Raw genomic sequence first — 25434 nt, 5'->3', positions numbered from 1 at the left:
AGTGAACAGGCTTGTCACAATATGTACTGCACAATATACCTTAGCAATATCACGGCTGGGGACACCAGAAATGGGCTTCACTCATTGTACCCATGTGGGGATTCGAACCCGGGTCTTCGACGGGACGAGTCAACGCTTTAACCACTAGACTACCCCACCGCCCCGAGTTGGTAACAGGCATAGGAAGACATGTAGTGAGTGAACAGGCCTGTCACAATATGTACTGCACAATATACCTTCGCAATATCATCAAATTAATCAAATTACGTGTGACACATTTGGTACAAATAGAATCTCAGGTTTCACCTAGAAATGCTTAATCTCTGAAGATATATAATTTTGATAGAAGCAAACAAATTCTTTTAAAACTGAAAGGAGCCCCAGCGTGATGGGAGATTCAGAACCTGGGAAAATCTAGACTAAATCTGGGGTTTAAACATTGCAGGTAGGGCTATGTAGGAGGGAAAATAATGTAGTTCAGGGACTGTGAGACAGACTAGCATTCATTCATCAACTTATGTTTTTAGGGCTACATCTGACGAGGTCATTATCAAATAATAACCTGAACCTAAGGAAAATCTAGACTTGCTTCATTCAGGGCTTCCACTTTGTCGAAACGGCTGGGGGGATGGGAAACTAATGTGGTTTCACCCTCCACCTGTGTGTCTTTCAGACTATGATGCTCCCCTGGACGAGGCTGGAAATATAACTCCCAAGTACGAAAAGGCGAGAGAGATTATCATGGAGTATGTCTTGAAAAAACAAGGTAGGTATGAGTTGTAAGCGAGGTAAATCTGAAGGAATTCTTGGTTGGAATTGGTCCCTAGCAACCTGTGCCGGTCACACATGACAACTGAATAGAACAGGTGGGGAGGCTCATGGATTGTATGACACATGGATACACATGCTCACAGATAGACGGACATACATATATATACACACATATCTCTCTCTCACACACGCACATGCACGCACAAACACACACACACACTGACACAGAGAGAGACACAGAGGCCTACAGATACACACATACACACACCACACACATCCACACATAGATACACACGCCCTGACAGACACACCACACTGACACAGGCCACACACATGCACACACACAGAGATGGCAAGATACACACATAGATACACACGCCCTGACAGACACACCACACCCATACACAGACAGAAAGATAGATTTCCAATTACTGAAGTTTTAAATTTTCTGAAGCGATCACTGAACAGGCAGCCTCCACCCATCAGATAACACACATATATAATTTAACATCTTCATTACCCTGGGGCGGTGGGGTAGCCTAGTGGTTAAAGCGTTCGCTCGTCACGTCGAAGGCCTGGGTTCGATTCCCCACATGGGTACAATTTGTGAGGCCCATTTCTGGTGTCCCCCGCCGTGATATTGCTGGAACATTGCTAAAAACGGCGTAAAACCATACTCAGTCAGTCAGTCAGTTTTCATAACCCCAGATTTACAGTGTGTTTATAACACCCAGATACATATAACGTGTATATAACCCCCTTGTATAACATTTGTTTCACCCAACATACATGTCCACAAACCAAGGTTTACATAAGATGTTATTAACCATGGTATATATAACATGTTTGTATATACAAGTATAACATACAAAATGTTTATATCCCCTAGGAATCACCAGTCTCCCAGAGCCCCCACCAAACAGCGCCAAGGCAGATTATGGTGAGTGAAGTACCAACAGATCTACCATGCTCTCACTTTGTTACAGTTCATATCTCTAACATCTCGTTCTACCAGTGATATACATGGAGACAATGTGGATTGGATGGTCAGACTCAGCCAGTCAGATTACTGAATAGTTGTAGGACCTTGTCGTCCCCAACAACAGTACCTGAACTGCCTGCTGCAGAATCAGTTATATACAAGCTTCTTTGAGAGGCATTTTAGAAGTTGTATAGATGAAGGAAACCCAAGTTCTATGGATAGTCAACTTCTTTATTGCAATGAGTGCGACGTTTTGGGGTAGGTACTAACACCATTATCAAGCAAGTGATGAGAAGGAAACCCAAGTTCTATGGATAGTCAACTTCTTTATTGCAATGAGTGCGACGTTTTGGGGTAGGTACTAACACCATTATCAAGCAAGTGATGAGAAGGAAACCCAAGTTCTATGGATAGTCAACTTCTTTATTGCAATGAGTCGACGTTTTTGGGGTAGGTACTAACACCATTATCAAGCAAGTGATGAGAAGGAAACCCAAGTTCTATGGATAGTCAACTTCTTTATTGCAATGAGTGCGACGTTTTGGGGTAGGTACTAACACCATTATCAAGCAAGTGATGAGAAGGAAACCCAAGTTCTATGGATAGTCAACTTCTTTATTGCTATGAGTGCGACGTTTTGGGGTAGGTACTAACACCATTATCAAGCAAGTGATGAGAAGGAAACCCAAGTTCTATGGATAGTCAACTTCTTTATTGCAATGAGTGCGACGTTTTGGTGTAGGTACTGACACCGTTATCAAGCAAGTGATGACCGTTATCAAACATCACTTGCTTGATAACGGTGTTAGTACCTACACCGAAACGTCACACCCATTGCAATAAAGAAGTTGACTATCCAAAGAACTTGGTTGTCCTTTATATCCAAGCTACTATCGAACAGCTGGAATAGTGCCTCATTAAACAACCAACATGCAGTACACAGAAAATATAATGTAAATGTATATTTTAGTTTGTGCAGCAACTAGGTTCATTTCCATAATTCGTCCATTCCTTTAATGTCCTCTATTTCCCCCTTTGGGGTTTTATACTCACCGGCACCGGAAACACGTCACAGTACCTATATATACACTGGTTCACCATGTGACCATCCTCTTGCTCAATCTCGCCATTAAAATTTAGGATTTCCAACTTCGTACCCTTAGGGCAGTTAAATTGGTAAAACTTGGTCTTCTTACGTTCTATTAAAGGATTCAATTTCACAAATATTTCAGTATATATATCCTTTATAGGCTCTACTGGGGCGGTGGGGTAGCCTAATGGTTAAAGCGTTGGCTCGTCACGCCGAAGACCCGGGGTTCGATTCCCCACATGGGCACGATGTGTTAAGCCCATTTCTGGTGTCCCCCGCCGTGTTATTGCTGGAATATTGCTAAAAGCGGCGTAAAACTAAACTCAGTCAGTCAGTTATAGGCTCTACTTCGTGTCCGTTTTGTGAGGACAAGTTTTCTTGTTATGTGTTTTTTATAGGATTCAGTTTCACAAACGTTACAGTGAATGTATGTGTTACGGTTGCTACGTTTGGTTAATTTTGCCTCTTGCTGGGTATGTAGTCATGTCCATTGTGTGAGGTCTAGTTTACTTAACCAGCTGGTGGATCGTCCCAGCTGTTGGATTTACTTATTGGCTAGACTATAGATTTGTGACAGCTGTGCCGGCAAACATCTGGCATCTGTAGCTGCAGAAATAACTGTCACAGTTTATTAAAATGAATTCAAAATCAGGGGTGTATCTAGGATTTTGCAACCACCCCTCGTACTTGAAATATGGAGAAGATAGAGAAATAGAAATTTAATTTATTCAGAAAATACACAAAGTTAGGTCATTATTCATAGGCTACTACAGAAGTATGTTCAGGACGGGGTTTTGTTGGTAATCCAAGCCTACATATGTCACAACTCACCGCTGACGTGAAATGTGTTGATTTCTTTACAATGTTTTGGGGTTATTGTTTGCTCAAAGATACTTCTCCAATATTCATTCAACAACCTTTGCAAAAATCGTTACTAAAACATCAATATGACCAACAGTTTGGTTTAACCAGACATACCCATAACCGTGAGAAAATAATAAATATCCTTATGCTTGATGCCCAAGTTACTTTGCCAATACTATACTCCTCACAAAAAATTAAGCAACAAGTATTTTCAGTGTAATATCTTTATCAATCTCGACAGTGATTTTTGCCGTCATGTTACTAAAAGGTAAATATTCAAAGAATGCATAACCTTTATTGACTGTCAAATTGATTTATCTGGTAATATTAACAACATCGGCTGAACACAACCACCCTCAGAAACAACATGCAAAATGCGTACCATGAATGTCCTCCACTCTTCAAACATGCACCCTGATCGGTGTAAACCTACCTGTAATCATTCCTCTGGTACAACAAGCGGGTCCTAACTTCATATTTATGGATGATAATGCCCGTCAATGGATGATAATGCCTGAGAAAGAGTTGTTAACGATGTTGTTTAGATCAACAACATCACATATGGACTGGCCTGCAAGGTCACTTGATGTATATCCCATTGAACATGCTTGGTGCATTATTGGAAGTCGTGTTTACGGTCTCCATGTTCACCCCCAGACTCTGGATGACCTTGAACAGGCGTTACAGAGAGAATGGCAGAACATTCCACAACAGCAACTTTAAAGGCTCATTTGGGCAATGTCAATACATGTAGAAGCTTGCATTTGTGCTCAAGGTGGTCATTCGCGTTACTGAACACTGCTTCACTGTCCACAAATGACTTGAAACTTAACGTTAACATTTTGCTCCATCAATGCAGCACATTTTGCACGACTGTTTCACGGGTACATGCTTTTGATGGTTTGTAAGTCTATAATTACTCAATATCATTTCATTTCATTTTGTTAATCGTGTGTACATATGTTTCACCTTTCTTTTGCATCATACCATGATTTGCAATTTCAATAAATGAAAATGTAATGAGACTAAAAATATGTTGCTGACCTTTTTTGTGAGGAGTATATCTAAGTGAACTAACATATTATAGGACAGTTTTGTGAGGAGTATATCTAAGTGAACTAACATATTACAATAGTTCACGTACAATATTATTGATTACACAATTTTCATATTATTATTATAGTATATTTATATAGTGCACATATCCACGCAACTAGTGCCTGCTCAAGGCGCTGACACTGATAATCATTAGTAATGATATCGATGATATTTCTATTTTCAATCTTTTTAGCCAGCCCTAGTATGCATAACACAGGTACATCTGAACCATGGCCACAATTAGGCTGTTCAGAATGTGTGAATCTAATGGCAGTAAGTATGTATAGAGTTAATGCAAATACAGTGGAAGCCCTCTAAACCGGCATTTGTTGGGACCGACAAAAAATGCCGGTATAGAGGACGTGCTGGTTTAGAGAACTTTTTCCTTTTCAACCTGCGAATGATCTTCCCTATGCCATAAAATACGGCTGTACAACGTGTTGATAGTCATCATATTCGCCGCTCACTTTGATGTTTGATGTTGTTTCGTGTCTTCCAGCGTGCCAGGCAACCATCTGATGCCTTAAACCTGTTGATATTTAATTCTGAAGCAAACGGAATAGCTTTCTCTTTCAAAACAGGGCCAGAAATGGGCATGTTTTTACTGCGGGCAGTCGAAAAACAATCATGCGTCAGTGTGTTAAGTTTGTCAAATTTACTGTTTTCATTTACACGACAATTAATTTATAATACAAGTGACACGTGTCACTCACCAATTTACCTAACCTACTTAGGCCTAATCCTTATCCATACTCCTTTTATCAGGCAACATCAATGAGCTTAATGCCGATGGTAATCCACTAAGTTGTCAATACACGTTCAGCCAATCAACCAATCAACAGGAGAGCCGAGATACCGGATGCCGGTTTAGAGAGCGTTAATTACAGTACAAACAGTCAATTGGGCGGTCTTTGTTGTGCCGAAATACGGAATAGACTGACGCCAGATTAGAGGGCGTGTAAATGATCATAAATTAAGTAGCTTCTGCCGGGACCAAATTCTAGTGGTGATATTGAGAGCATGCCGGATTGGAGGGCTGCCCGGTTTGGAGGGCTTCCACTGTATACACAAAGTCCAGTTCCCTGTGTTCGATGTAGTTTAGTCATTGTTAATGTTGTATTTGCAGGTCACCTGGCCATGGATAGTTATCTCTCCTGGGATGCAATGATAAGCCTGATGGAGGTATGTGTAACTATGGCGACAGGAACATGCTGTCAAGTATGATTACTGGAAGTAGGTGGTAGATAAATTGTCTTTCATATTTTCATGAAACTAACAGTGGGAGCTCAGATTATCTACTCTTTCAGGGGATCCTGTGACATTGAATCTAAAATGCAGAGTTGTCTCCCTTTGTTGTGCCAGGTTCCTAGGTTTGTTAGTAAATACATGTGATCCTTGAGGTTTCCAAGGACTCAATTGCTTGTCCTGTGATGAAGCAAAGTTAGGTCAGATGGTCAACTTGAAATCTGTCTATTTGCTCACTCAATCACTTGGATCAAGTGCATTTATCAATATAAAACAGAGATCCAATACTATGGACAATCTGCCATTAATTCTGATTGGTCTGTCAGAAGTATCTGTCATGAATTTGGAAAATGCTCAATTCTGATTGGTCTGTCAGAAGTATCTGCCATGAATTTGGAAAATGCTCAATTCTGATTGGTCTGTCAGAAGTATCTGCCATGAATTTGGAAAATGCTCAATTCTGATTGGTCTGTCAGAAGTATCTGCCATGAATTTGGAAAATGCTCAATTCTGATTGGTCTGTCAGAAGTATCTGCCATGAATTTGGAAAATGCTCAACTCTGATTGGTCTGTCAGAAGTATCAAATCAGTGTAAATACCTCTGATTGAAACAGCCCATTTGACAACCGTATATCTATGGAAGATAATATTTATAGAAATGTACTTGTTTTGTAAGAAGTGGTAGGGAAGCCTACTTGTTAAAGCCTTCACGAGACATGGGGAAGACACTAGTTCAATTTCCCTCATGAGGGCAACTTGTGAAGCCCATATCTGGTGTCCCCGACTGTGATATTGCTGGAATATTGCTTGAAGCAGCTTAAAGCCATACTTACTGTCTTCTTTCCCAGTCCTTGTCAGAAATATTATGTAGTAAATTACTCAGGATTCATGTCTTTTTCAATAAACCCTTTTTTTTCTCTAAATAAGTAAATGTTTTCTTACCAGCAACAGTCCAGCTTATCCAGTACAGTATAAAATATATTTTTGTGAGTTAAAAGTTTGACACAGAATCCATGAAGCTCATTCGAGTCTCCTCAAGGGGTATTCAATGGTCGGATTGTGGTTAAGATAACTAATGCTTGTGTTTCCCCAACAGACATCACTGGCGTTGAAAACCCCAGACTATATGGAGAACATCAAGCTGATCACTGGTGTGGGGCAGAGCTACGGCTACATTGTCTACAGGAAGACCCTCAACAAGGCGGGCTCACTGCTCAAACTGCCTGGACACGTCTCAGACAGGGCACAGGTGAGAGTGATGTACATTGCTAGTGCTGGATAACCTCACCTCACCTCACCTCCACAACACTACCTTACCTCACCTCACCACTCTAGACCTCAACTCAACTCACCTCACCTCAACAGACCTCACCCATATCACTTGTGCTGTAGGACCTCACCTTCACCTGGGGGCGGTGGGGTAGCCTAGTGGTTAAAGCGTTGGCTCGTCACGCCGAAGACCCGGTTCAATTCCCCACTTGGGTACAATGTGTGAAGCCCATTTCTGGTGTCCCCCGCCATGATATAGATGGAATATGGTTAAAAGCGGCATAAAACTGAACTCACTCATTCACTCACCTTCACCTCACCTCACTGGACCTCACCTCACCTCACCTATCTCACCTCACCACACCAGACCTCAGCTCAACTCAACTCACCAGACCTCACCTCGCCTCACCTTACCTCACCTCACCTGAAGGTGATGGGGAAGCCAGGTGGTTAAAGTAAACTGGTATACTGCTCGCCTCACCTGACCTCACCTGAAGGTGATGGGGAAGCCAGGTGGTTAAAGTAAACTGGTATACTGCTCGCCTCACTTCACCTCACCTCACCTCCTCACCTCACCTCACCTGAAGGTGATGGGGAAGGCAGGTGGTTAAAGTAAACTGGTATACTGCTCGCCTCACCTCACCTCACCCCGCCTCACCTCTAAACTGATCACCAGGTCCCGCTGCAGATAGTTCAAGTAAAATGTCAGAAAATTTATAAAGAGGTTATCCTGTGATTAAGAGACATTAGAAACACAAAACAGAAAAAAAACAATTTAAATACAGTTGATGATTGTTGACTAGTTGTGGTGAATCATGTATGAGCAGGGGTGCAAATAACCCATTGCCAGTCCCATCCGGGATTCGAACCCACACCCTCAGAGTGAGGCACCTAATCCTCAGCGATGGTTGAGCGGGTTAGGTGTCTGACTTTGTGTGCTGGCGATTAGGTGCCTCACTCTGAGCGTGTGGGTTTGAATCCCGGATGGGACTCAACCCACAAAAAGTACTAGAATCTGTCCTTTACTGAGAAAGTGTAGTCCCAAATATAACATATGTTACATGTGTGAGTCATATGTACAAACGTAGTTCTGGTATGTTCTTGTCAGTGTTGTCCAATGTCGATTGGACTGAGACGTGCGCAGTGAAGAGTTATGTCCCCTGTCTACAAATCAAGCTGGCTGCGATCCCCGGCCGCGTCATACAAACAGACGTTAAACATGGTACTCGTTGGTCCCTGCGTGGCGCTCGGCATTAATGGGTACAACAAGGACTGGTCGGCTCGGAGTCAGTATAATGTGTCTGAGTGGGGTATTCCTGCTTCACTGCGGCATGGTATCTCAGTGGGCTAGCACTATAAAACCAGCTTAAGTCTAGGCTAGTACACGCAGCCACACATACACATGGATGCACGTCATGATATGAGCGAAATAAGTAATGTGTTAAACTCCATTTCACCTCACCTTCAGGTGCTATCTTCAGTTTTTTCTTACTTCTTTCTTTGGGCTTCTTGAAAGTTATTATTCATTTATTAGGCAAAGATGATTCATTCTAAAATTCAGTTCAGAGTACAAGCAGCCGCACATACACACGCATGCACGTCGTCATATGAGCGAAATATTCTCAAGCACGACGTAAAACCCAATTTCCCCTCACCTCTTCAAGACAATATCGAAACACCCAAAACCAAATAACTGGACTTTGAAAATGCCTTCTATTCACATTGAAAATGTCCTCTGATCGGTTGAAAATATCTGCTGATGGTATTTATAATGTCCGCTAATGGCCTTGAATGTGTGTGATAACCTTAGTAAGTTCCAAACTAGGTCTTGAAAATGAATCCTGTTTCAGATTTTGCTGGACTCCAAGGAGACAGCCATATTGGACTGGCACAATAAGGACCCTGAGGTCCCCCTGGAGGATGTCAAGGTAGGTAACTCTTACCGTGGCTTTAGAATGTACTTTACATCTAGCAGTATGGGAGTACTAAATGTTGATTGGGTTCCGATTCCTTTTGCTATAAATGTTCTCTAGGATATGTTACGGTTAATAATTTGCCGTGACAAAAGGTTTAAGAATCCCCTTTGAACCTGCAATATAGAACACATACAAGTCTAACATAATATATTGAATATACAATGAGCAAGCTACAATGAATGACAATGCAGATTTCTAGTAAAATGCAGTTAAATCACAAATCTAAAATATTGGGCAGAGCTACAGATAACATTTTAGGTCATTGGGTTATGTACTCGCTTGTGTTCATCTCAATTGTGTATCCTAATTTTCCTTTGAGTAACCAATTAAATTGTACCCTCCTCACTCAAACTCAAATGGGTATTTTGCCATTTTCCATTAATTGTAAAAATATAATAAAGTTTAAAAGTTATTTATTTTGTATCTGTAATATGAGAAACGATAAGAAAGACTGAAAGTTGGCAAGTTCATGTGTTGAAATAGAACCTCTGAATATACCTCAGTTATTTTATCTATGGAAGCTAAGATTCGACATTTTTGTGTGTGTACGCCTGTAAGATAAAAATTATTGAGTATTTACAAAAATTCAAGCGTACTTGTACGCAATACACTTAACAAGAATTGAGTTTTCACATAAATATTTGCGTAATTTACGCAGATACGCAGCTTATCTGTACCTCTGTTGGGTCACAAATATATAATATTGACTCACATTTACAGTGAGAGCACATATACTGATTGAAGGCTGTTTACAATGACAACAGTTGAATATAGACGAGCACGGTCAGTCTTGAAATGTAGGTCAGTTTGACGATGGCAGGCAGATGTGTATAAATCCAGTCATGTAATAAATCCCGTCGTACAACGCAACAACCAGCCTTTTTTATAGCTCTTACACAGTTCTCAAGCATTTTAGCAAAGCTTGGCTCCATCATTATTCTCTCAGAACGTTACAGGATTTTCTCGAACATACGACTGGACGTCAAAACAAAATAAAGCCAGCCAAGGGAGGCAACTCTGAAGTGCTATCAAAAAGGCATACCGTTAAAAATACTATTGCCATTGAACATATATGATGCAAGATGCGAGCAAAATCCCACACCCAAAATGCCAAACACCATGACCCATAACAATCATCACTTAATCAATGTGATATCACAAATTACAAAAAACACACTCTCATAACAGATAATTTACTGTACCAGTCTGACTCAATGACACTTCTGTGCAGAGTGATGCCCCTGACCTGTGCCAGTATCTTCAGCTACTGGCTTTACACATCAGCACCCTTCATGCTTAGAGCCACCATGTCTGGATAGTTGATACAATGTAGTCTCCATCTTGCAGGGCTGGTGGGGTAACAGGGTGTGATTTCGCTATTTACAACATGCACTGGTGCATGGCTGGTGCAGGTTACCTTCAGTAACAAGTTGCACCCGGTGCAGCTAACAATAAATTTTACAACATCTTGGAGCTGTCATCGGGTGTTCTAATTGGGAATTAAGTGACTGCACGTAAAACGTTTCTTTCCGCGTGACTTGGTACAAGAGTAATCATTTGTGTACTTATAAATAAGTTACGTAGCACATTCTTGTGTGTGTTTCTTGTCATGGTAGTAAGTGCAGAACTGGTGTTATGAGCACACATTGGAGTGACATTTAAATTTGTCAAACCATTTACTCCTCATTATGTCACATTACACAGAGCATTAATTGCGTCGTAGTAGTTGTTAGAACATAGGTTTAGTGTACACTGAAATTAGCCTTAAACAAATTACGTTAGCACTGACCTGATTAAGCGCACAACATAAGTGCTTCAGTTGATGTTCACGTAAACAACCTATTCTCATAGCTTATAATGCTTCGGGATGCAATGGAAAGAGGAAATGCTATGGCAACGTATCGTTTTCAAGAGGGTTTGAAACATAAATCAATTTATCGAATTTTATCGACTCGTTGATAGTGTGTTCAACAAAATATATTACACCCATTCACACGATAAATAAGCACACAACTTCTGGTTTATAGTTTCTACATAGTCAGGGACCGTTCATAATTTTTATTTTATTGTGTGTGTGTGTGTGTGTGTGTGTGTGTGTGTGTGTGTGTGTGTGTGTGTGTGTGTGAGATTTTTATGGAGAAGCATGTGAATGAACCCCCTACAATTCATGTACAAAGTAAGTGACATCCCCTTTGCATATGTCATATTCAAGATCAATTAACCCCCCCACACACATAATTTTAAGCATAATATTTTTTATGTGCAGATTTGCTGACCCCCCTAGTACAATGTGTACAAAATAATTTGCTGACCCCCCTAGTACAATGTGTACAAAATAATTTGCTGACCCCCCTAGTACAATGTGTACAAAATAATTTGCTGATCCCCCTAGTACAATGTGTACAAAATTGATGAACCCTACCTTTCCAGAACAAAATAGTTGACCCCCTTAAAATCATCATCACCTCATATCCCCCCCCAAAAAAATTATGAACAGTCCCTTAGGCCATTTTTCAATCCCAAAAATGTACAGTAAACTGGCATATTGCTTGCATAATATATTTCTAAGTATCGTTTGGGACCCCACCCCTCTCTTTACCATTTTTAAAGGCTGTACCTTCTCTACACAAATAACCAGTACCTAAATGTCCGATCACATTTTGAAAACACAAGAATATTATTTGAAATTGTGTTTCAGGTGTTGTCAAATAATGTAACTAAGCATGAGTGAAATACTGAAATATATAAACACATTGAACAATTACTGGAGGTCTGAACTATCTGATGCCAGAAGCAAGGGGGTATCAGGTCCAATTCCTTTAACATGTTTAAGGTGGGAGCCTTTTAGATTTGGAAATAAAATTTGTTTCATTTGTTTTTCCAGCATGTGTGAAGGGTTTGCAAATTACATCAAGGCTCATCACAATTATAATGGGCTCACAGTATCAGTGAACACAGTGTGCATTTGAAATATTGAAACAAGGAATAATTTAGCTTTTGAACGGTTGTCTAAATGGTACAACTGAGATTCTACAATACTTAGGATTATTATCATGTGTCAATTATCATCAGCCAAAAATCAACAAAGTCTGGGTTGTCATTTCAGTTTTTATTGTTCAACATATTATATTCTGCTTGTATGGACATTCATAAATATAGACATACATACAGTAAAAAATTACGGTCTCCTTTGAAAAACCTTGATTAACACTTACATCAGATGCATGTTGATGTTTTCCACACTGACAATCATACTGTCAATATTGCTGTACAGATAATTTAGGTGACATGCATATGGACCAAAATGGAAGTACAACAGTGAACTCTGAATAGTTTGACAGTCCTGTGTAAATGAAAATTGCTGCAGCACTAAGCATAATAGTTAGTACTGGAAGCACTGCATGTTTGTCTCTCTGTGTTGATATACAGTTACTTTCATATTTGGCCTCAATATTCTTGCCATCAAAATCATCATGGGTGATTGTTTCCCCACCAGCAACCTCAAGTCATGTCACATGTAACAGCACAAGTATCCACCAGCATTAAGTGGGTCAGTTGATACAGTCCAGGGAAAGAATCAGTCATACAGCATCTGTTTTTCTCTCTTGCCTTAGAGGTGTTCATCCTGGAAAACATCAGTGGAGTATTACTATCCCAACTGATACAGGGTCATATTATCTTATGACTGCCAGTTATGAGAAATTGTCAACCAAAAGACACTGTGTTCTTTAATCTGATTGGTTGAAAAACGTGATCAAATGGTATTTGATTCCCGGAAACTCTCTGCGTATTAATACATACAAACATCGCTCACACCATTGTATTGTTACGTCGTCAGCTGTGATGACGTCATTAAAATCATATTGTGACGTAAAGTCCGAATGACGTCACAAATGAGCAGTTCCAGATGCTACCATGGGAGACAGCCGAAACGGCCGGCTGATGACATTTCACTGCTGTACCCGTACTCGATGTCAATGAGAGCAGACACAAAAAACATGTGTGGACCTTTTGGATTACTTTTGTGTTTACAAGGTTTCAAATGAAATATTCCTGTGCTTCAAATACTCAATAACACCCGGGAATTCACCACCACGTGATGTTTATCTCCTAAATGTATCATTATCAGATTTAAGTTACTGTTGTGGAGAAATGTTCACATGATGAACACATTCATTGGGATAAGTTAAAGGTAGAAAACATTATACTTAACAAATGTTTCAACTATGGAGAAGCATAATTTAAATATACTGACATTTTTATCCCCCGCAACGCGTTTGGCGGGGGGTATTAAAATGGACTCCGTCCGTCCGTCCGTCCGTCCGTCCGTCTGTCCGTCCGTCCGTCCGTCCGTCCGTGCACATTTGTCTTTTCCGGAGCAGAACTCTAAAACCGTTCAATATTTCTTCACCAAACTTGGCACATACATGGATCTGGTGGTGTTGTGGTGCCTTTTGGTAGTTTTGGAATTCTGAATCAAATATTTTTGGCGTTTCCATGGCACAAGTTCGACTTAGACTGAAATTGGTGGTAGCGCTCTTTTCCGGAGCAGAACTCTAAAACCGTTCAATATGTCTTCACCAAACTTGGCACATAGATAGATCTGGTGGTGTAGTGGTGCCTTTTGGTAGTTTTGGAATTCTGAATCAAATATTTTTGGGGTTTCCATGGCACAAGTTCGACTTAGCCTGAAATTGGTGGTAGTGCTCTTTTCCGGAGCAGAACTGTAAAACCGTTCAATATGTCGTCACCAAACATGGCACATAGATAGATCTGGTGGTGTACTGGTGCCTTTTGGTAGTTTTGGAATTCTGAATCAAATATTTTTGGCGTTTCCATGGCACAAGTTCGACTTAGACTGAAATTGGTGGTAGTGCTCTTTTCCGGAGCAGAACTGTAAAACCGTTCAATATGTCGTCACCAAACATGGCACATAGATTGATCTGGTGGTGTACTGGTGCCTTTGGTAGTTTTGGAATTCTGAATCAAATATTTTTGGCGTTTCCATGGCAACAAGTTTGACTTAGACTGAAATCGGTGGTTGTGCTCTTTTCCGAAGCAGAACTCTAACACCATTCAATATTTCTTCACCAAACTTGGCACATAGATAGATCTGGTGGTGTACTGGTGCCTTTTGGTAGTTTTGGAATTCTGAATAAAATATTTTTGGCATTTCCATGGCAACAAGTTTGACTTACACTGAAATTGGTGATAGTGCTCCTTTCTGGAGCAGAACTTTTAAACCCTTTCAATACTCTCCTTCCACTTTTCTATGTACACACCTAAATATTTGACATAATCATAACTCGTAGACATAATCATGAAGAGTATTTTGCCATTGCGGGGGATATTGATGACTTTGTCTTCTTGTTTTTCCTTCTTTGAGTGGGATTTAGAAGTTAGTGTGATGACTGACTGACTGACTGAGTTTGGTTTTACGCCGCTTTTAGCAATATTCCAGCAACATCACGGCGGGGGACACCAGAAATGGGCTTCACACATTGTACCCATGTGGGGAATCGAACCCGGGTCTTCGGAGTGACGAGCCAACGCTTTAACCACTAGGCTACCCCACCGCCCCGTTAGTGTGATGAACAAAGAGGAGAGTTCTATGGATATACAACTTCTTTAATATAATATGAGCGACAGTTTGGTGTAGCTACTAACACCGTTTTCAAGAAAGTAATTCTCCTCGTTAATATTTTTTCTATAGGGAGAAATGTCTGATACAAAGAAGTGTGTTCAACAAGTACACCAGACATTATTCAGACAAATTCATACCAAAAGTAAACAAACATTAATCTGTATCATGTGTATTCTGGAATCACCTGGGCCTCATCTTTGTGGACAACAGGCACCTGTAGGGAGATGTAATATGATGCATTAAAGGGGAAAAGTCAATTGTGAATACAATTAGCATTCTTGGTAAACTTTAATTCAACAATGAAGGGAGCAAAGGTGTTATAGTCAAACATAAACAACTTTGCAAACATGTATTTAATGATGCCAACTTGCTTTTTAAAAGCAAGAATCAAATTTAGGTTAACCCACAGGTTCACATGAAAATTTACTTGTGAAATGCCAATTACCTTAAAACATTGAAAATAATAAATTGGGGTTCCAATTACTTGCCTACTCTACCTACCTGTCATCAGGAGATATAAGCATATGTGAAAATATCACATACATTATAATTTTAAGTATATGGCTCAATTTAACAAGCAGGTGAAATCAACAGGCCATATCAAGTGATCAATGCTTTGCTAAAATATAATTGAAATGTAGTTGAAAATAGATTCAATAGATTAACCTGAAATTAGAATCCAATAGCTGTGTTTAAGTAGGGTGGAAAATTTTGAATCAATGTTAACAATGAATAAAGGCCAACTATAGTCTGTTTGCGGTGAAAACGTACCGATGAATTTCACTTAAATCAAATAAAATGAAATTAAGATTGCAAATCCTCATAATTTTACCTTGCCATTTGAAAATTTTAATCTCAGAATTTTATTCAAGTTAGGATAAAAGTTGTTTAACAAACGATCATAGTTTCAAATCAGTATTATTGGTTTGTATTACAAGGGGGTATGCACATAAAATGAAACACCGATGTCAAGTCGGGTTGGTCTAAGTTAACGCTCATCACGTACCACACGTGCATTTGTTTCACTGTTCCAACTACTGCGCTTACCCCCTTGTAATACAAATCGGGGCTGTGGGGTAGCCTAATGGTTAAAGCGTTGGCTCGTCACGCCGAAGACCCGGGTTCGAATCCCCACATGGGCACAATGTGTGAAGCCCATTTCTGGTGTCCCCCGCCGTGATGTTGCTGGAATATTGCTAAAAGCGGCGTAAAACCAAACTCAGTCAGTCAGTCAGTCAGTAATACAAATCAATATAAGCGATTTGAAACTATGATCGTTTGTTAAACAACTTTTTTCCTAAGTTGAATAAAAATCTAAGATTTAAATTTTCAATTGTCAAGGTTCCATTTATTATTTATTCCATTTACATTTTTGTTTAAAGTGAAATTCACCAGTACGTTTTCACTGCAAACAGACTATACTACAGGAACTGTTTTATAGCTAATCTTCACTGGGGTGCCGATTTCACAAGATAACATCAGTGGCATTCGGAAAGAGTTCCTTCCGTTCCCCCAATCCTAAATTCTAAACCTAACCCTAAACCTAACCCTAACTTAAATTTTGAACTTTTAGTCATTTTTATGAGTTCTCTAGTAATTGTTGTGTAAAGTTTTGTTAATAATTTTAGTATATTTATAAATATTATTTGGAATGGGGGAACGGGAGGAACTGCTACCATGTTTCGCATGAAAAGTTTTGTTCAGCGTGTGTCCCTCTTGAAGCAACATATTCTTTTCCCAGAATCGATTCAAAATCCCTGCTCGTAATTTTGGTTGGCATGCACTTTAACTAAATTTGGCAAGGAGAATAACAGTAACAAACGTTATCTTGAAACTTTAAAAGTAACAAAATACGTGGTACTCTTACCATGATTAGTTACAGTAATGAAATCGCTGTCAGAAGTGGAAATGGCACACAACACTGAGACAGTGAGTGAGACCAGCTTTGGTTTAAACTCGTCGCTACTTCGAATGACATGCAACCACCATTTCAGCAAGTTTTGACCTCTCGGACACGTCGAACTACCTCTATTGTAGCATCCCGAGGCACAGCAGAACGTGTGAGGCATAGTAATTGCTGCGCATTTGAAATTGACTGTGATTATACCGGAAGTACACTTAGGTCCGTAGTGATTGGCGCCATCTATTGGCGAAGCAGTAAAGGGAGTTAACTGAGGAATGTTCCCCATTGAGGTTGCACACGGTAGGGGTGGGTATTGCAGAGAATTTTCATACTGCAATGTATTGTGATGCGAAAGCATATACTGCGATATGTATTGCAATATATTGCAAGAAGGTTTTTTTAACAAAAAACTACTCATAATCGAGTTAATGCTTAATTTATAAAGCAAAAACACAACAAAATCACTATGCTTGATTAAGCTTTCATAAAAACTTTTAATCATGACAAAATACAAATGTAAATAATATTTGGCACAAATGAAACAAAGAAAAGAACAATTTAACATCAACACAATGGTTACTAGTTTGAACTAGTTTCTCTGCTCTCAAAAAAGCCCTGAGATTTTAGACAACAACTTGACCTGGTCAGGACATATCAGAGATCACTGGTCATCACTAGGGGTCGCCATTTTACAACAAATGCATGACTTCCGGTGTGAAAAACGGAAATCTCTGAAGATTTCTGAGTGTTACGAAGTTTTCCGAATGCATGTCAAAATACCGTTTTTTCGATCAGCGTATCGCAGTACGTATCGTTTTCATGTCTGAACCGGTAAATACCGGTAAACCGGTTATATTGCGCAGCCCTAGCACCCAGTACTGAAAATATAACGAAATCGCAGCCTGGGTAGCTTTCGCTCGTCAAACCGAAGAACTGGTTAGATTCCCCACATGGGTACAATGTGTGAGGTCCATTTATAGTGTTCTCACCTGGATATTGCTGGAATATTGCCAAAGCCATACTCACTCGCCCATCATGCATTTGGTGTGATTGGTTTATGTATACATGTTTACCTCGTAACCTCGAATGTTTCTATACATAGTGTAGAATGAAATTGCATTTTGTCACACAATATATATACACAACCAGATTAAAACCTTGATGCACAGTGGAAGTAGTCTGTGCACTGTTAGCTCATCATGCCGAAGACTCGGGTTCGATTCCCCACATGGGTACAATGTGTGAAGCCCATTTCTGGTGTCCCCAACCGTGATATTGCTGGAAAATGGACAAAAGCAGCGTAAAACCATACTCACTCACTCACTCACTCACTCACTCACTCACTCACTCACTCACTCACTCACTCACTCACTCACTCACTCACTCACTCACTCACTCACTCACTCACTCACTCACTATTTTGAACATTAATATTTCAATTTTTAAACTTATCCTATCTCACGACTTGCACCTCTCTCTCTTCATTCGACCATGAGTGGGAAGCGAATTAAAACTTTGCTCCAAGGCCTACCTTGCCCTCTCCCGTGCTGTGCGTGCCTTCTGTGTCAGTCGTGCTCACTAGTCCATGACAGCACGAGGCATCGCATGATCCTCACCCGTGATCACCTCACATACTCATTCTCTTTCTTGTCGGCTCCACTGGTGGGCGTGGAAAATTTTCATCTGAGAATTGCTCAAAATGGTTAAGCCTGTTAAGGCCAGTAAGCGGAAGTTTTCGTCCGTTGTAATAAAGTATTTTCAGCATGGGACCCTCACACATCGTGTGTTGATTGTGTGGGTGTTTGTGACTGGGACACACGCTGTCCTAAGTGTTCAGGTCTGTCTAATGAGGCGTTTAAATCTTACAAGCGTGCTTGTGCCAGGCGTTTGGCAGATAGGGCTAGGACTATTTCTGCGGGGTCTGGTCCATCTCCGCTAAGAAACAATGCTTAGATCGCCCCACCCTCACTGCTCACCGTTCTCAATCGGCCGTCTCGCCCTGACTAAGATTTTATGGGCCGCCGTCAGATTCCTATTTATCTGAGAGCGTGAGAGGCGGCTTTTAGGGAGGTTCCCTCACCCAGTTTACGTTCTCAGGGGCGTACCAGGGTGGTAATGACCGATATTTCTTCTACGCCAGACCTGCGATCTACATTATCTCGTAGGTCTGTTTCTTCGAGCGATCACAGACCGAGAACTTCTAAGCATTCATCGTCAAAGCGGGGATCGGTAGCGGTTGGAGCGTACCCGTTCTCCTAATTCCGCGGTTTCATCTAACGGAACAATTCACCCACCGAGTTGAATCACCATCTGGTGCGAAGGTTGAATCGTTCTTCCACGGCTGGCAAGAGTCGTTCTAGGGTTCTCGTTCACCCCGAAAGCCGAGCCTGCCGAACCGGCTCACCCGCCGAGCCGGCTCACACAGCCGAGCCGACTCACATAGCCGAACCGGCTCACCTTACCGAACCGGCTCACCTTGCCGAACCGACTCACATCGCCGAGCGGCGAGCCGACTCACATAGCCAGCGAGCCGGCTCACCATAGCCGAACCGGCTCACCCTGCCGAACCGACTCAACCTGCCGAACCGGCTCACACGGCCGAGGCGGCTCACCAGAACATCCTCGAATGAGTTCAGTTGATCGAACTGATTCACGTAGTCGAATGGGTTCCTCTGGCCGTACTGTTTCACGTACTCAAATAGGTTCACCAGGACGAACCGCTTCACATTCCGACTCGCTTCACATTCCCGACTCAATTCACCTCAACAGGTGTTTCCGTTCGACTCACCACAGCGTTTTGATTCACACAGCCGAACCGGCTCACACGGCCGAGCCGGCTCACCAGTACATCTTCGAATGGGTTCACCTGACCGAACTGATTCACGTAATCAAATGGGTTCACCTGACCGAACTGATTCACGTACTCGAAGGGGTTCACCAGGACGAACGGGTTCACATTCCCGACTCAGTTCACCTCAACATAGGTTTCAGTTCGACACACCATCAGCGTTTTGATTCCCGTAGTCGTTCAGTCTCGCCTGGTCGAGGTGGTTGGCCATTTCGATCCGGTTCACCTAGCCGTAAGGTGTGTTTTCGTCAGAGTGATTCTCAAAGTCGGTCTCATTCACTTTAGGTGAATCAGGATATCCGTCTTGTCAGTCTAGACTCAGTAAGCGTAATTTTGCGCACACTGTAACAATATTTACTTCCTCGGATCCCCAATCGTCATGTTCCTGGAGCAAAGCGTTGTCGGGAATGTGCTCCCTTATTAAGGGCGTTTTTAGAGCATGTAGACATACTTGCTCCCGATGGCTGGCAGACAGAGCTCGTTACACTTCAACAGTTGATCACCCGACAAACCCCGTTTTTAGCGGCCGGTATTAACTGCTCGTCGTCCGCAGTTTCCAATGTCGAGCGGTGATAATTTTATGGAGCATCATTAGATGTCTTCGTGGTTCCGCCTCATCAAAGCGCTCTGTGTTGCCAGTTGACTCACACATCCGATCTACGCCGTCAAATCGCCCGAACCGATTAAGCCACGAATCGGTTCGCCATTAATCGAATGGATTCACCAGACCGACCCGTTTAGCCATACCGAATGGATTCACCACACCCAATCGGTTAAGCCATACGAAGGGATTCACCACACCAATCGGTTAAGCCATACCGAATGGATTCACCACACCCAATCGTTTCGCCATACCGAATGGTTTCACCAGACCCGTACCATCAAATTGCCAAACCCGGTTCACCACGCCCGAATCGGTTAAGCCATACCAAATGGATTCACCAGACCGAACCGATTAAGCCATACGACGAATGGATTCACCAGACCGAACCGTTTAATGCGCCCGTATGTGAATCGACATTGACTCAGTTTGCCATAATATTAAGACTGTTTCTTATCGGCGAAACAGTTCACATCATCGATTCAATTCACAGCAGCGAAGCGATTCACCTCGGCGGAACATTTCACCTCGCCTCACTGGTTCATCTGAGCGTTCTAGATCTCTCCATCAGCTGAGATCATTTAACCGGTTCGGATTACCGAACCGATCCAGATCAGTCGCGATTCAGATCACATCGGACTGATTCAGATCGCGATCAACTTTCCGGCTCACCACCCTGAACTGATTTACCAGCCGGCTCGTATCGTTTCACCAGGTCGAAAGCTCCCTATCGTCGAACCAGTTCACCTGGCGTTCAAGATCAATGTACAGAGGTAGTAGCTATGTGCTTCACCATGCCGATTTGATTTACATGTGTTGTTAGTAAGCGCAGTCATCTAGAGATATCCGCATTTCGGCACTTGGCGGCCTGGCGATCCCAGTTCTCAAGAGTCCTCCGTGACGGAGCTCATCTCATTCAGATTTAATCTACCATCCGATCTTCACTTTTGATGAATGATTCGGTTCAGCGATTCTACCCGCCGGTGTAGATATCAGTTCTGCAACCACCGATATGGCATAACTAGATGCGCTTGCGAGCCAAGAATACTCTCTGACGGCTCCGATGAGTCTTGTTACTACAGACTACTCGTAACAAGCGTGTTTGTGTATCCCTTGGTGCAATTGTTGCAGGCGGCTCGTCATCTTCAGCTCCCTTTGTTTTACATGTTAAGCAAGTTTCTGGACAGATAACAAATGGATGAAGTTCTTGCGCATGGTACCGGCACTGTTTTGTCAAATAGCCAGCATAGCTCAGCCGAATTTATGGGTTGCGACTTCGCCCGGTTAACCAAAGACCAGGTTGTCCGTATTTTTGTCACTTTCGTGTGTAGCGTTTGCAAATGGCGGACTACTGTTTGTTTACGAATTTTGATGATTAGAGTGACTATGAAGTGCCCTTGCAGAATTCTCTTGGTCCCACGAATCGGATACCAAGTCCAGCCTATAAATGCAAGTAACAACGAGCGCTGCCATTTCGATAAGAGTGACTGTGTCGGGATTTTGACAGCCAGTCGAGAGAGACTGCTTATTGAGGGTGGCGGACAGAAACACCCGTGAGCGGTTTGCCTAGTCAAGCACCGAGTTCAGAGGTCACTGCATTATGCAAGGATTGTCACCAGGCAGCGATCTACTACCTATATCACTCCACCTGGCGCACAATTATTTTGTTGGCCAAAGAAGCGTTCCTGAGGTCACCGATCCTCACGAATTTCTACAATTTGTTTATAATGTGAGCGTTCCTGTAGATTGACTGACAATCTCCATCGCCCGAACATACTACATTGAGCACTCCGTCAGAACTGGCGTAGTTGCTTTCGACTTATTGAGCGTTCTTATATCAGGAGATATCTTTTTGTCAGAGGCAAGAGTGGTTAGACCTCTCATTTCCCTCGACCTGCGATGGCGTGGGGTAGCCTAGTGGTTAAAGCGTTGACTCGTCGCCCAAGACCCGGTTCGATCCCCACATGGGCACAATGTGTTCAGCCCATTTCTGGTGCCCCGCCCGTGATTTTGCTGGATTATTGCTAAAGGCGATTGTGTAAAACTAAACTCAGTCAGTCAGTCAGTCCCTCGACCTGTGAGGCGCCTACCTTCACATCGGATACATCCAGACTATTGGAAGTATCTTCGATTTACTTTATGGGGCGTCCTTGATACCAATGGAGGATCCTGCTGTATGGGCATATCGCAGCCCGTGGAGTTTTACTCAGATAGCCATTCTGTTAACCAGCTACCTGCATTGTCGGCGTGACAATTGACAACAATATCGGCGACTGTGTTCAAGCCCAGCAGGATCCAGTCGTCCTTCCTTTCCACAGACAGTTCATCATCAAGTTGCTCGCGCCAATTAGGATGGCTGCTAAATTCGGAGCAATCAGGGGTAACACCGACCAGCTGTTTCTTCTTATTGGGACAATATTCAACACGCCAGGTCATGATGTTTGTGCCCTAGGAGAGGTGGGACAAGATTCAGTGCAGCGCACCACTAGTGTTGGTCCAACCCACACCTTTTAAGCCAGTGGCAGAAGTTACTAGGGTGGTTGGCGTCGGCACAAGTGCTGACTGACAGGGGCCAGCTGCAGCTTGCCCTCTTCAGATGGTTCTGTGCCCATACATCGGGGGCGACAACCCCAGGGAGTTGATTCGTCTTCCGCACAACTACATTCAGTCTTTCGTTGGTGGCTCAACAAGTGGAATGTTTGTGTTGGAGTCTCTAGGGTGCCCTTCATACCGACTCAACACCTATTCGTTGGCACATCTTGCAAGCTGGAAGCTCACTTTCTCCATCAAGTGGCCTAGCAGTGGTCATCAGGAGAAAGGGCCCTTCATCACAGCGAATTGGAATTCAGCATTGTCATTATCGCCTGTTAGGCGCGGGACAACCATCAGCTTCAGCGCAGATGATCACCAGTTCGCGATCGTTTCTGCTTTGTGTACAATCTGAATAAAATTCTGAATTTTATTTCTGATTTGTGTCTTCGATTCTTCTGGGACTTGTGAGTTTCGATTCAATTACCCTTTCACTCTCCGCGGGGCCGGTGTCTGTGGGGGTTGTGTCGAAGCAGGGGCTGGCCGATACTGGTCGTCAGACCTTGGAAATCGTGGTAATGCGACTGTTTACACTTTCGCTAAGCTCGTCCTTTCACTTTCATGAAGGTAGTGACTGAACACCACATTGCTTTCGGGAATCCGGTCCCTGGAGCACTTGTGTTTAGTAAGTCAATGGGTTCGAACTGACCATTGCAGGTCCGGCTTTTGAGGCGGCTGGAGGGTCGCCACCTCACTTACTGTCCTCTGCTCCCGCAGTTTATTCGTCAGTAAAGTGAGTCATTCGAAGTGTTACGCCGTGGCGTTACCTTAAAGCATCGCCAAGCGCCGCCGTCTGCGTAAAGAGACTGTTTATACCCTTGTCTACTGCTTCCAAGGCGGAAGTCTCTCGCTTTAACACTCTCATATTATTGGCTCACGAGCTACAATACTACGAGCCTACACTTTTGCGGTTTGCCACCACCTCGACAGTCAACCCTCATGAAACCAGGGCATTGGCTTCTACTATGGCGTTGCATAGCAACTGCTCGTTAACTGCCATAATGGAGGGTTGTTTTGGCGATCTGACACAGTATTTTCGTCTCATTACCTCAGAGATGTGTTGGTGGCCGGATATTCAAGGCCTTCATCAGTTTGGACCATTCGTCCTTGCCCAGCAGTTATCAGCGGCACAACATCGCAGATAATGAACTTCCTTGTGCTCCGATGCTATATGGATCCCACTGTGCAGTTGATCCCAAGTCGCGATCGTTTCTGCTTGTGTACAATCTGAATAAATCTGAAATACTTTTTCTGATTTCGTCTTCGGGATTTAGATTTCTCCTCTCATTTGTTTGAGACTACAGAAAGTAAGCCACCTCACTTACTGTCCTCTGCTCCGCGGAGTAATTAAGTCAGTGAAGTGAGTCCTTCGAAGTGTTACGCCGTGGCGTTCATGCTCCTAAGTGCCTATACACATCTATGTGATCTTATTGTGGTAAGTAATGGAAGTCATAAGATGATGTTGTGGTACTGAGCGTTAAAATTGTGAGTTTTACCGATTCAATTTCTCTTTCACCCTCCTCGGGGCCGGTGTCTGTGGGGTTGTTTGAAGCAGGGGCTGGCCCGATACTAGTCGTTAGACTTTTATTACGGGGTACCTTGGAAATCGTGGCGATGCGACTGATTACACTTTCGTTAAGCTCGTCCTTTCACTTTGTGAAGGTAGTGACTGAACACCACATTGCTTTCGGGAATCCGGTCCCTGGGAGCAATTGTGCTTAGTAAGTCAATGGGTTCGAACTAACCCTGCATGCGTAGTAACTTGGTAGTTATTGGCCTACCTTGTAGTTGCTTCCTCACGGTTGTTTGGGCATAACACTTAGCTGTTATAAGCTTGAATTTCGGGTAATCTATGACCCACCTTCCTACCGTGGGATAAGTGCAAGTCGTGAGATAGGATAAGTTTAAAATTTGAAAATTTTAACTATAAATTGTATATTTATATACTTATCCTATCTCAGCGATAAAGAATCCCTCCTACCTCCCCACTACATAGATTACCACCGTTCGGTTTGTCCTTTATGGCTCCAAGATCGAGAATGAGTATGTGAGGTGATCACGTGGGTGAGGACTGCGCATGCCTCGTGCTGTCATGGACTAGTGAGCACGACTGACACAGAAGACGCACAGCAGCGGAGAGGGGCAAGGTAGGCCTTGGAGCAAAGTTTTAATTCGTTTCCACTCATGGTGAATGAAGAGAGAGAGGTGCAAGTCGTGAGATAGGATAAGTATATAAATATACAATTTATAGTTAAAATTTTCAATTTTAATGCATCGATGTATTGATGTTCGACATCCCTAGCAGGAGGATAATGTCGACACCTTTAATCTTTCAGCGAAGCCTCCTAGAATACATTTTAAAGGTTGTAAAAAATATATGCTCGTTCATGTGATGCGGTGAGTAAAAAATAACCGTCTTCCCAGATTGCAAGATTTGAACCCAGAATCTCATGGTAGGACAGTGGTAGTAACGGAAATGATGCATGATTGAAAACAGCAGACAAAGAGAGTCAATTTTAGCCTTGAAGTCGAAGTTCTAGATGCCAAAAGAAAG

General features: G+C 42.4%; 1 protein-coding gene across 2 annotated transcripts in view; it reads left to right on the top strand.

Moving 5' to 3' along the window:
* The window catches only part of LOC124279217 (beta-galactosidase-1-like protein 2), a 74087-nt gene that overhangs the window by 26835 nt on the left and 21818 nt on the right, over positions 1-25434 (top strand). For both annotated transcript variants that reach the window (XM_046715028.1, XM_046715024.1), the window contains exons 9-13: positions 674-766; positions 1661-1711; positions 5932-5987; positions 7147-7299; positions 9170-9247. In XM_046715028.1, the coding sequence (XP_046570984.1) occupies positions 674-766; positions 1661-1711; positions 5932-5987; positions 7147-7299; positions 9170-9247 (431 nt within the window). The remainder of the gene's footprint in view (positions 1-673; positions 767-1660; positions 1712-5931; positions 5988-7146; positions 7300-9169; positions 9248-25434) is intronic.

This window comes from Haliotis rubra, unplaced genomic scaffold (genome assembly GCF_003918875.1).
Source record: "Haliotis rubra isolate DU_JTF1 unplaced genomic scaffold, ASM391887v1 Scf248, whole genome shotgun sequence".
NCBI lineage: Eukaryota > Metazoa > Mollusca > Gastropoda > Lepetellida > Haliotidae > Haliotis > Haliotis rubra.
Note: the sequence above shows the minus strand (reverse complement) of the source record. Positions and strands in the feature narration are given on the sequence as shown.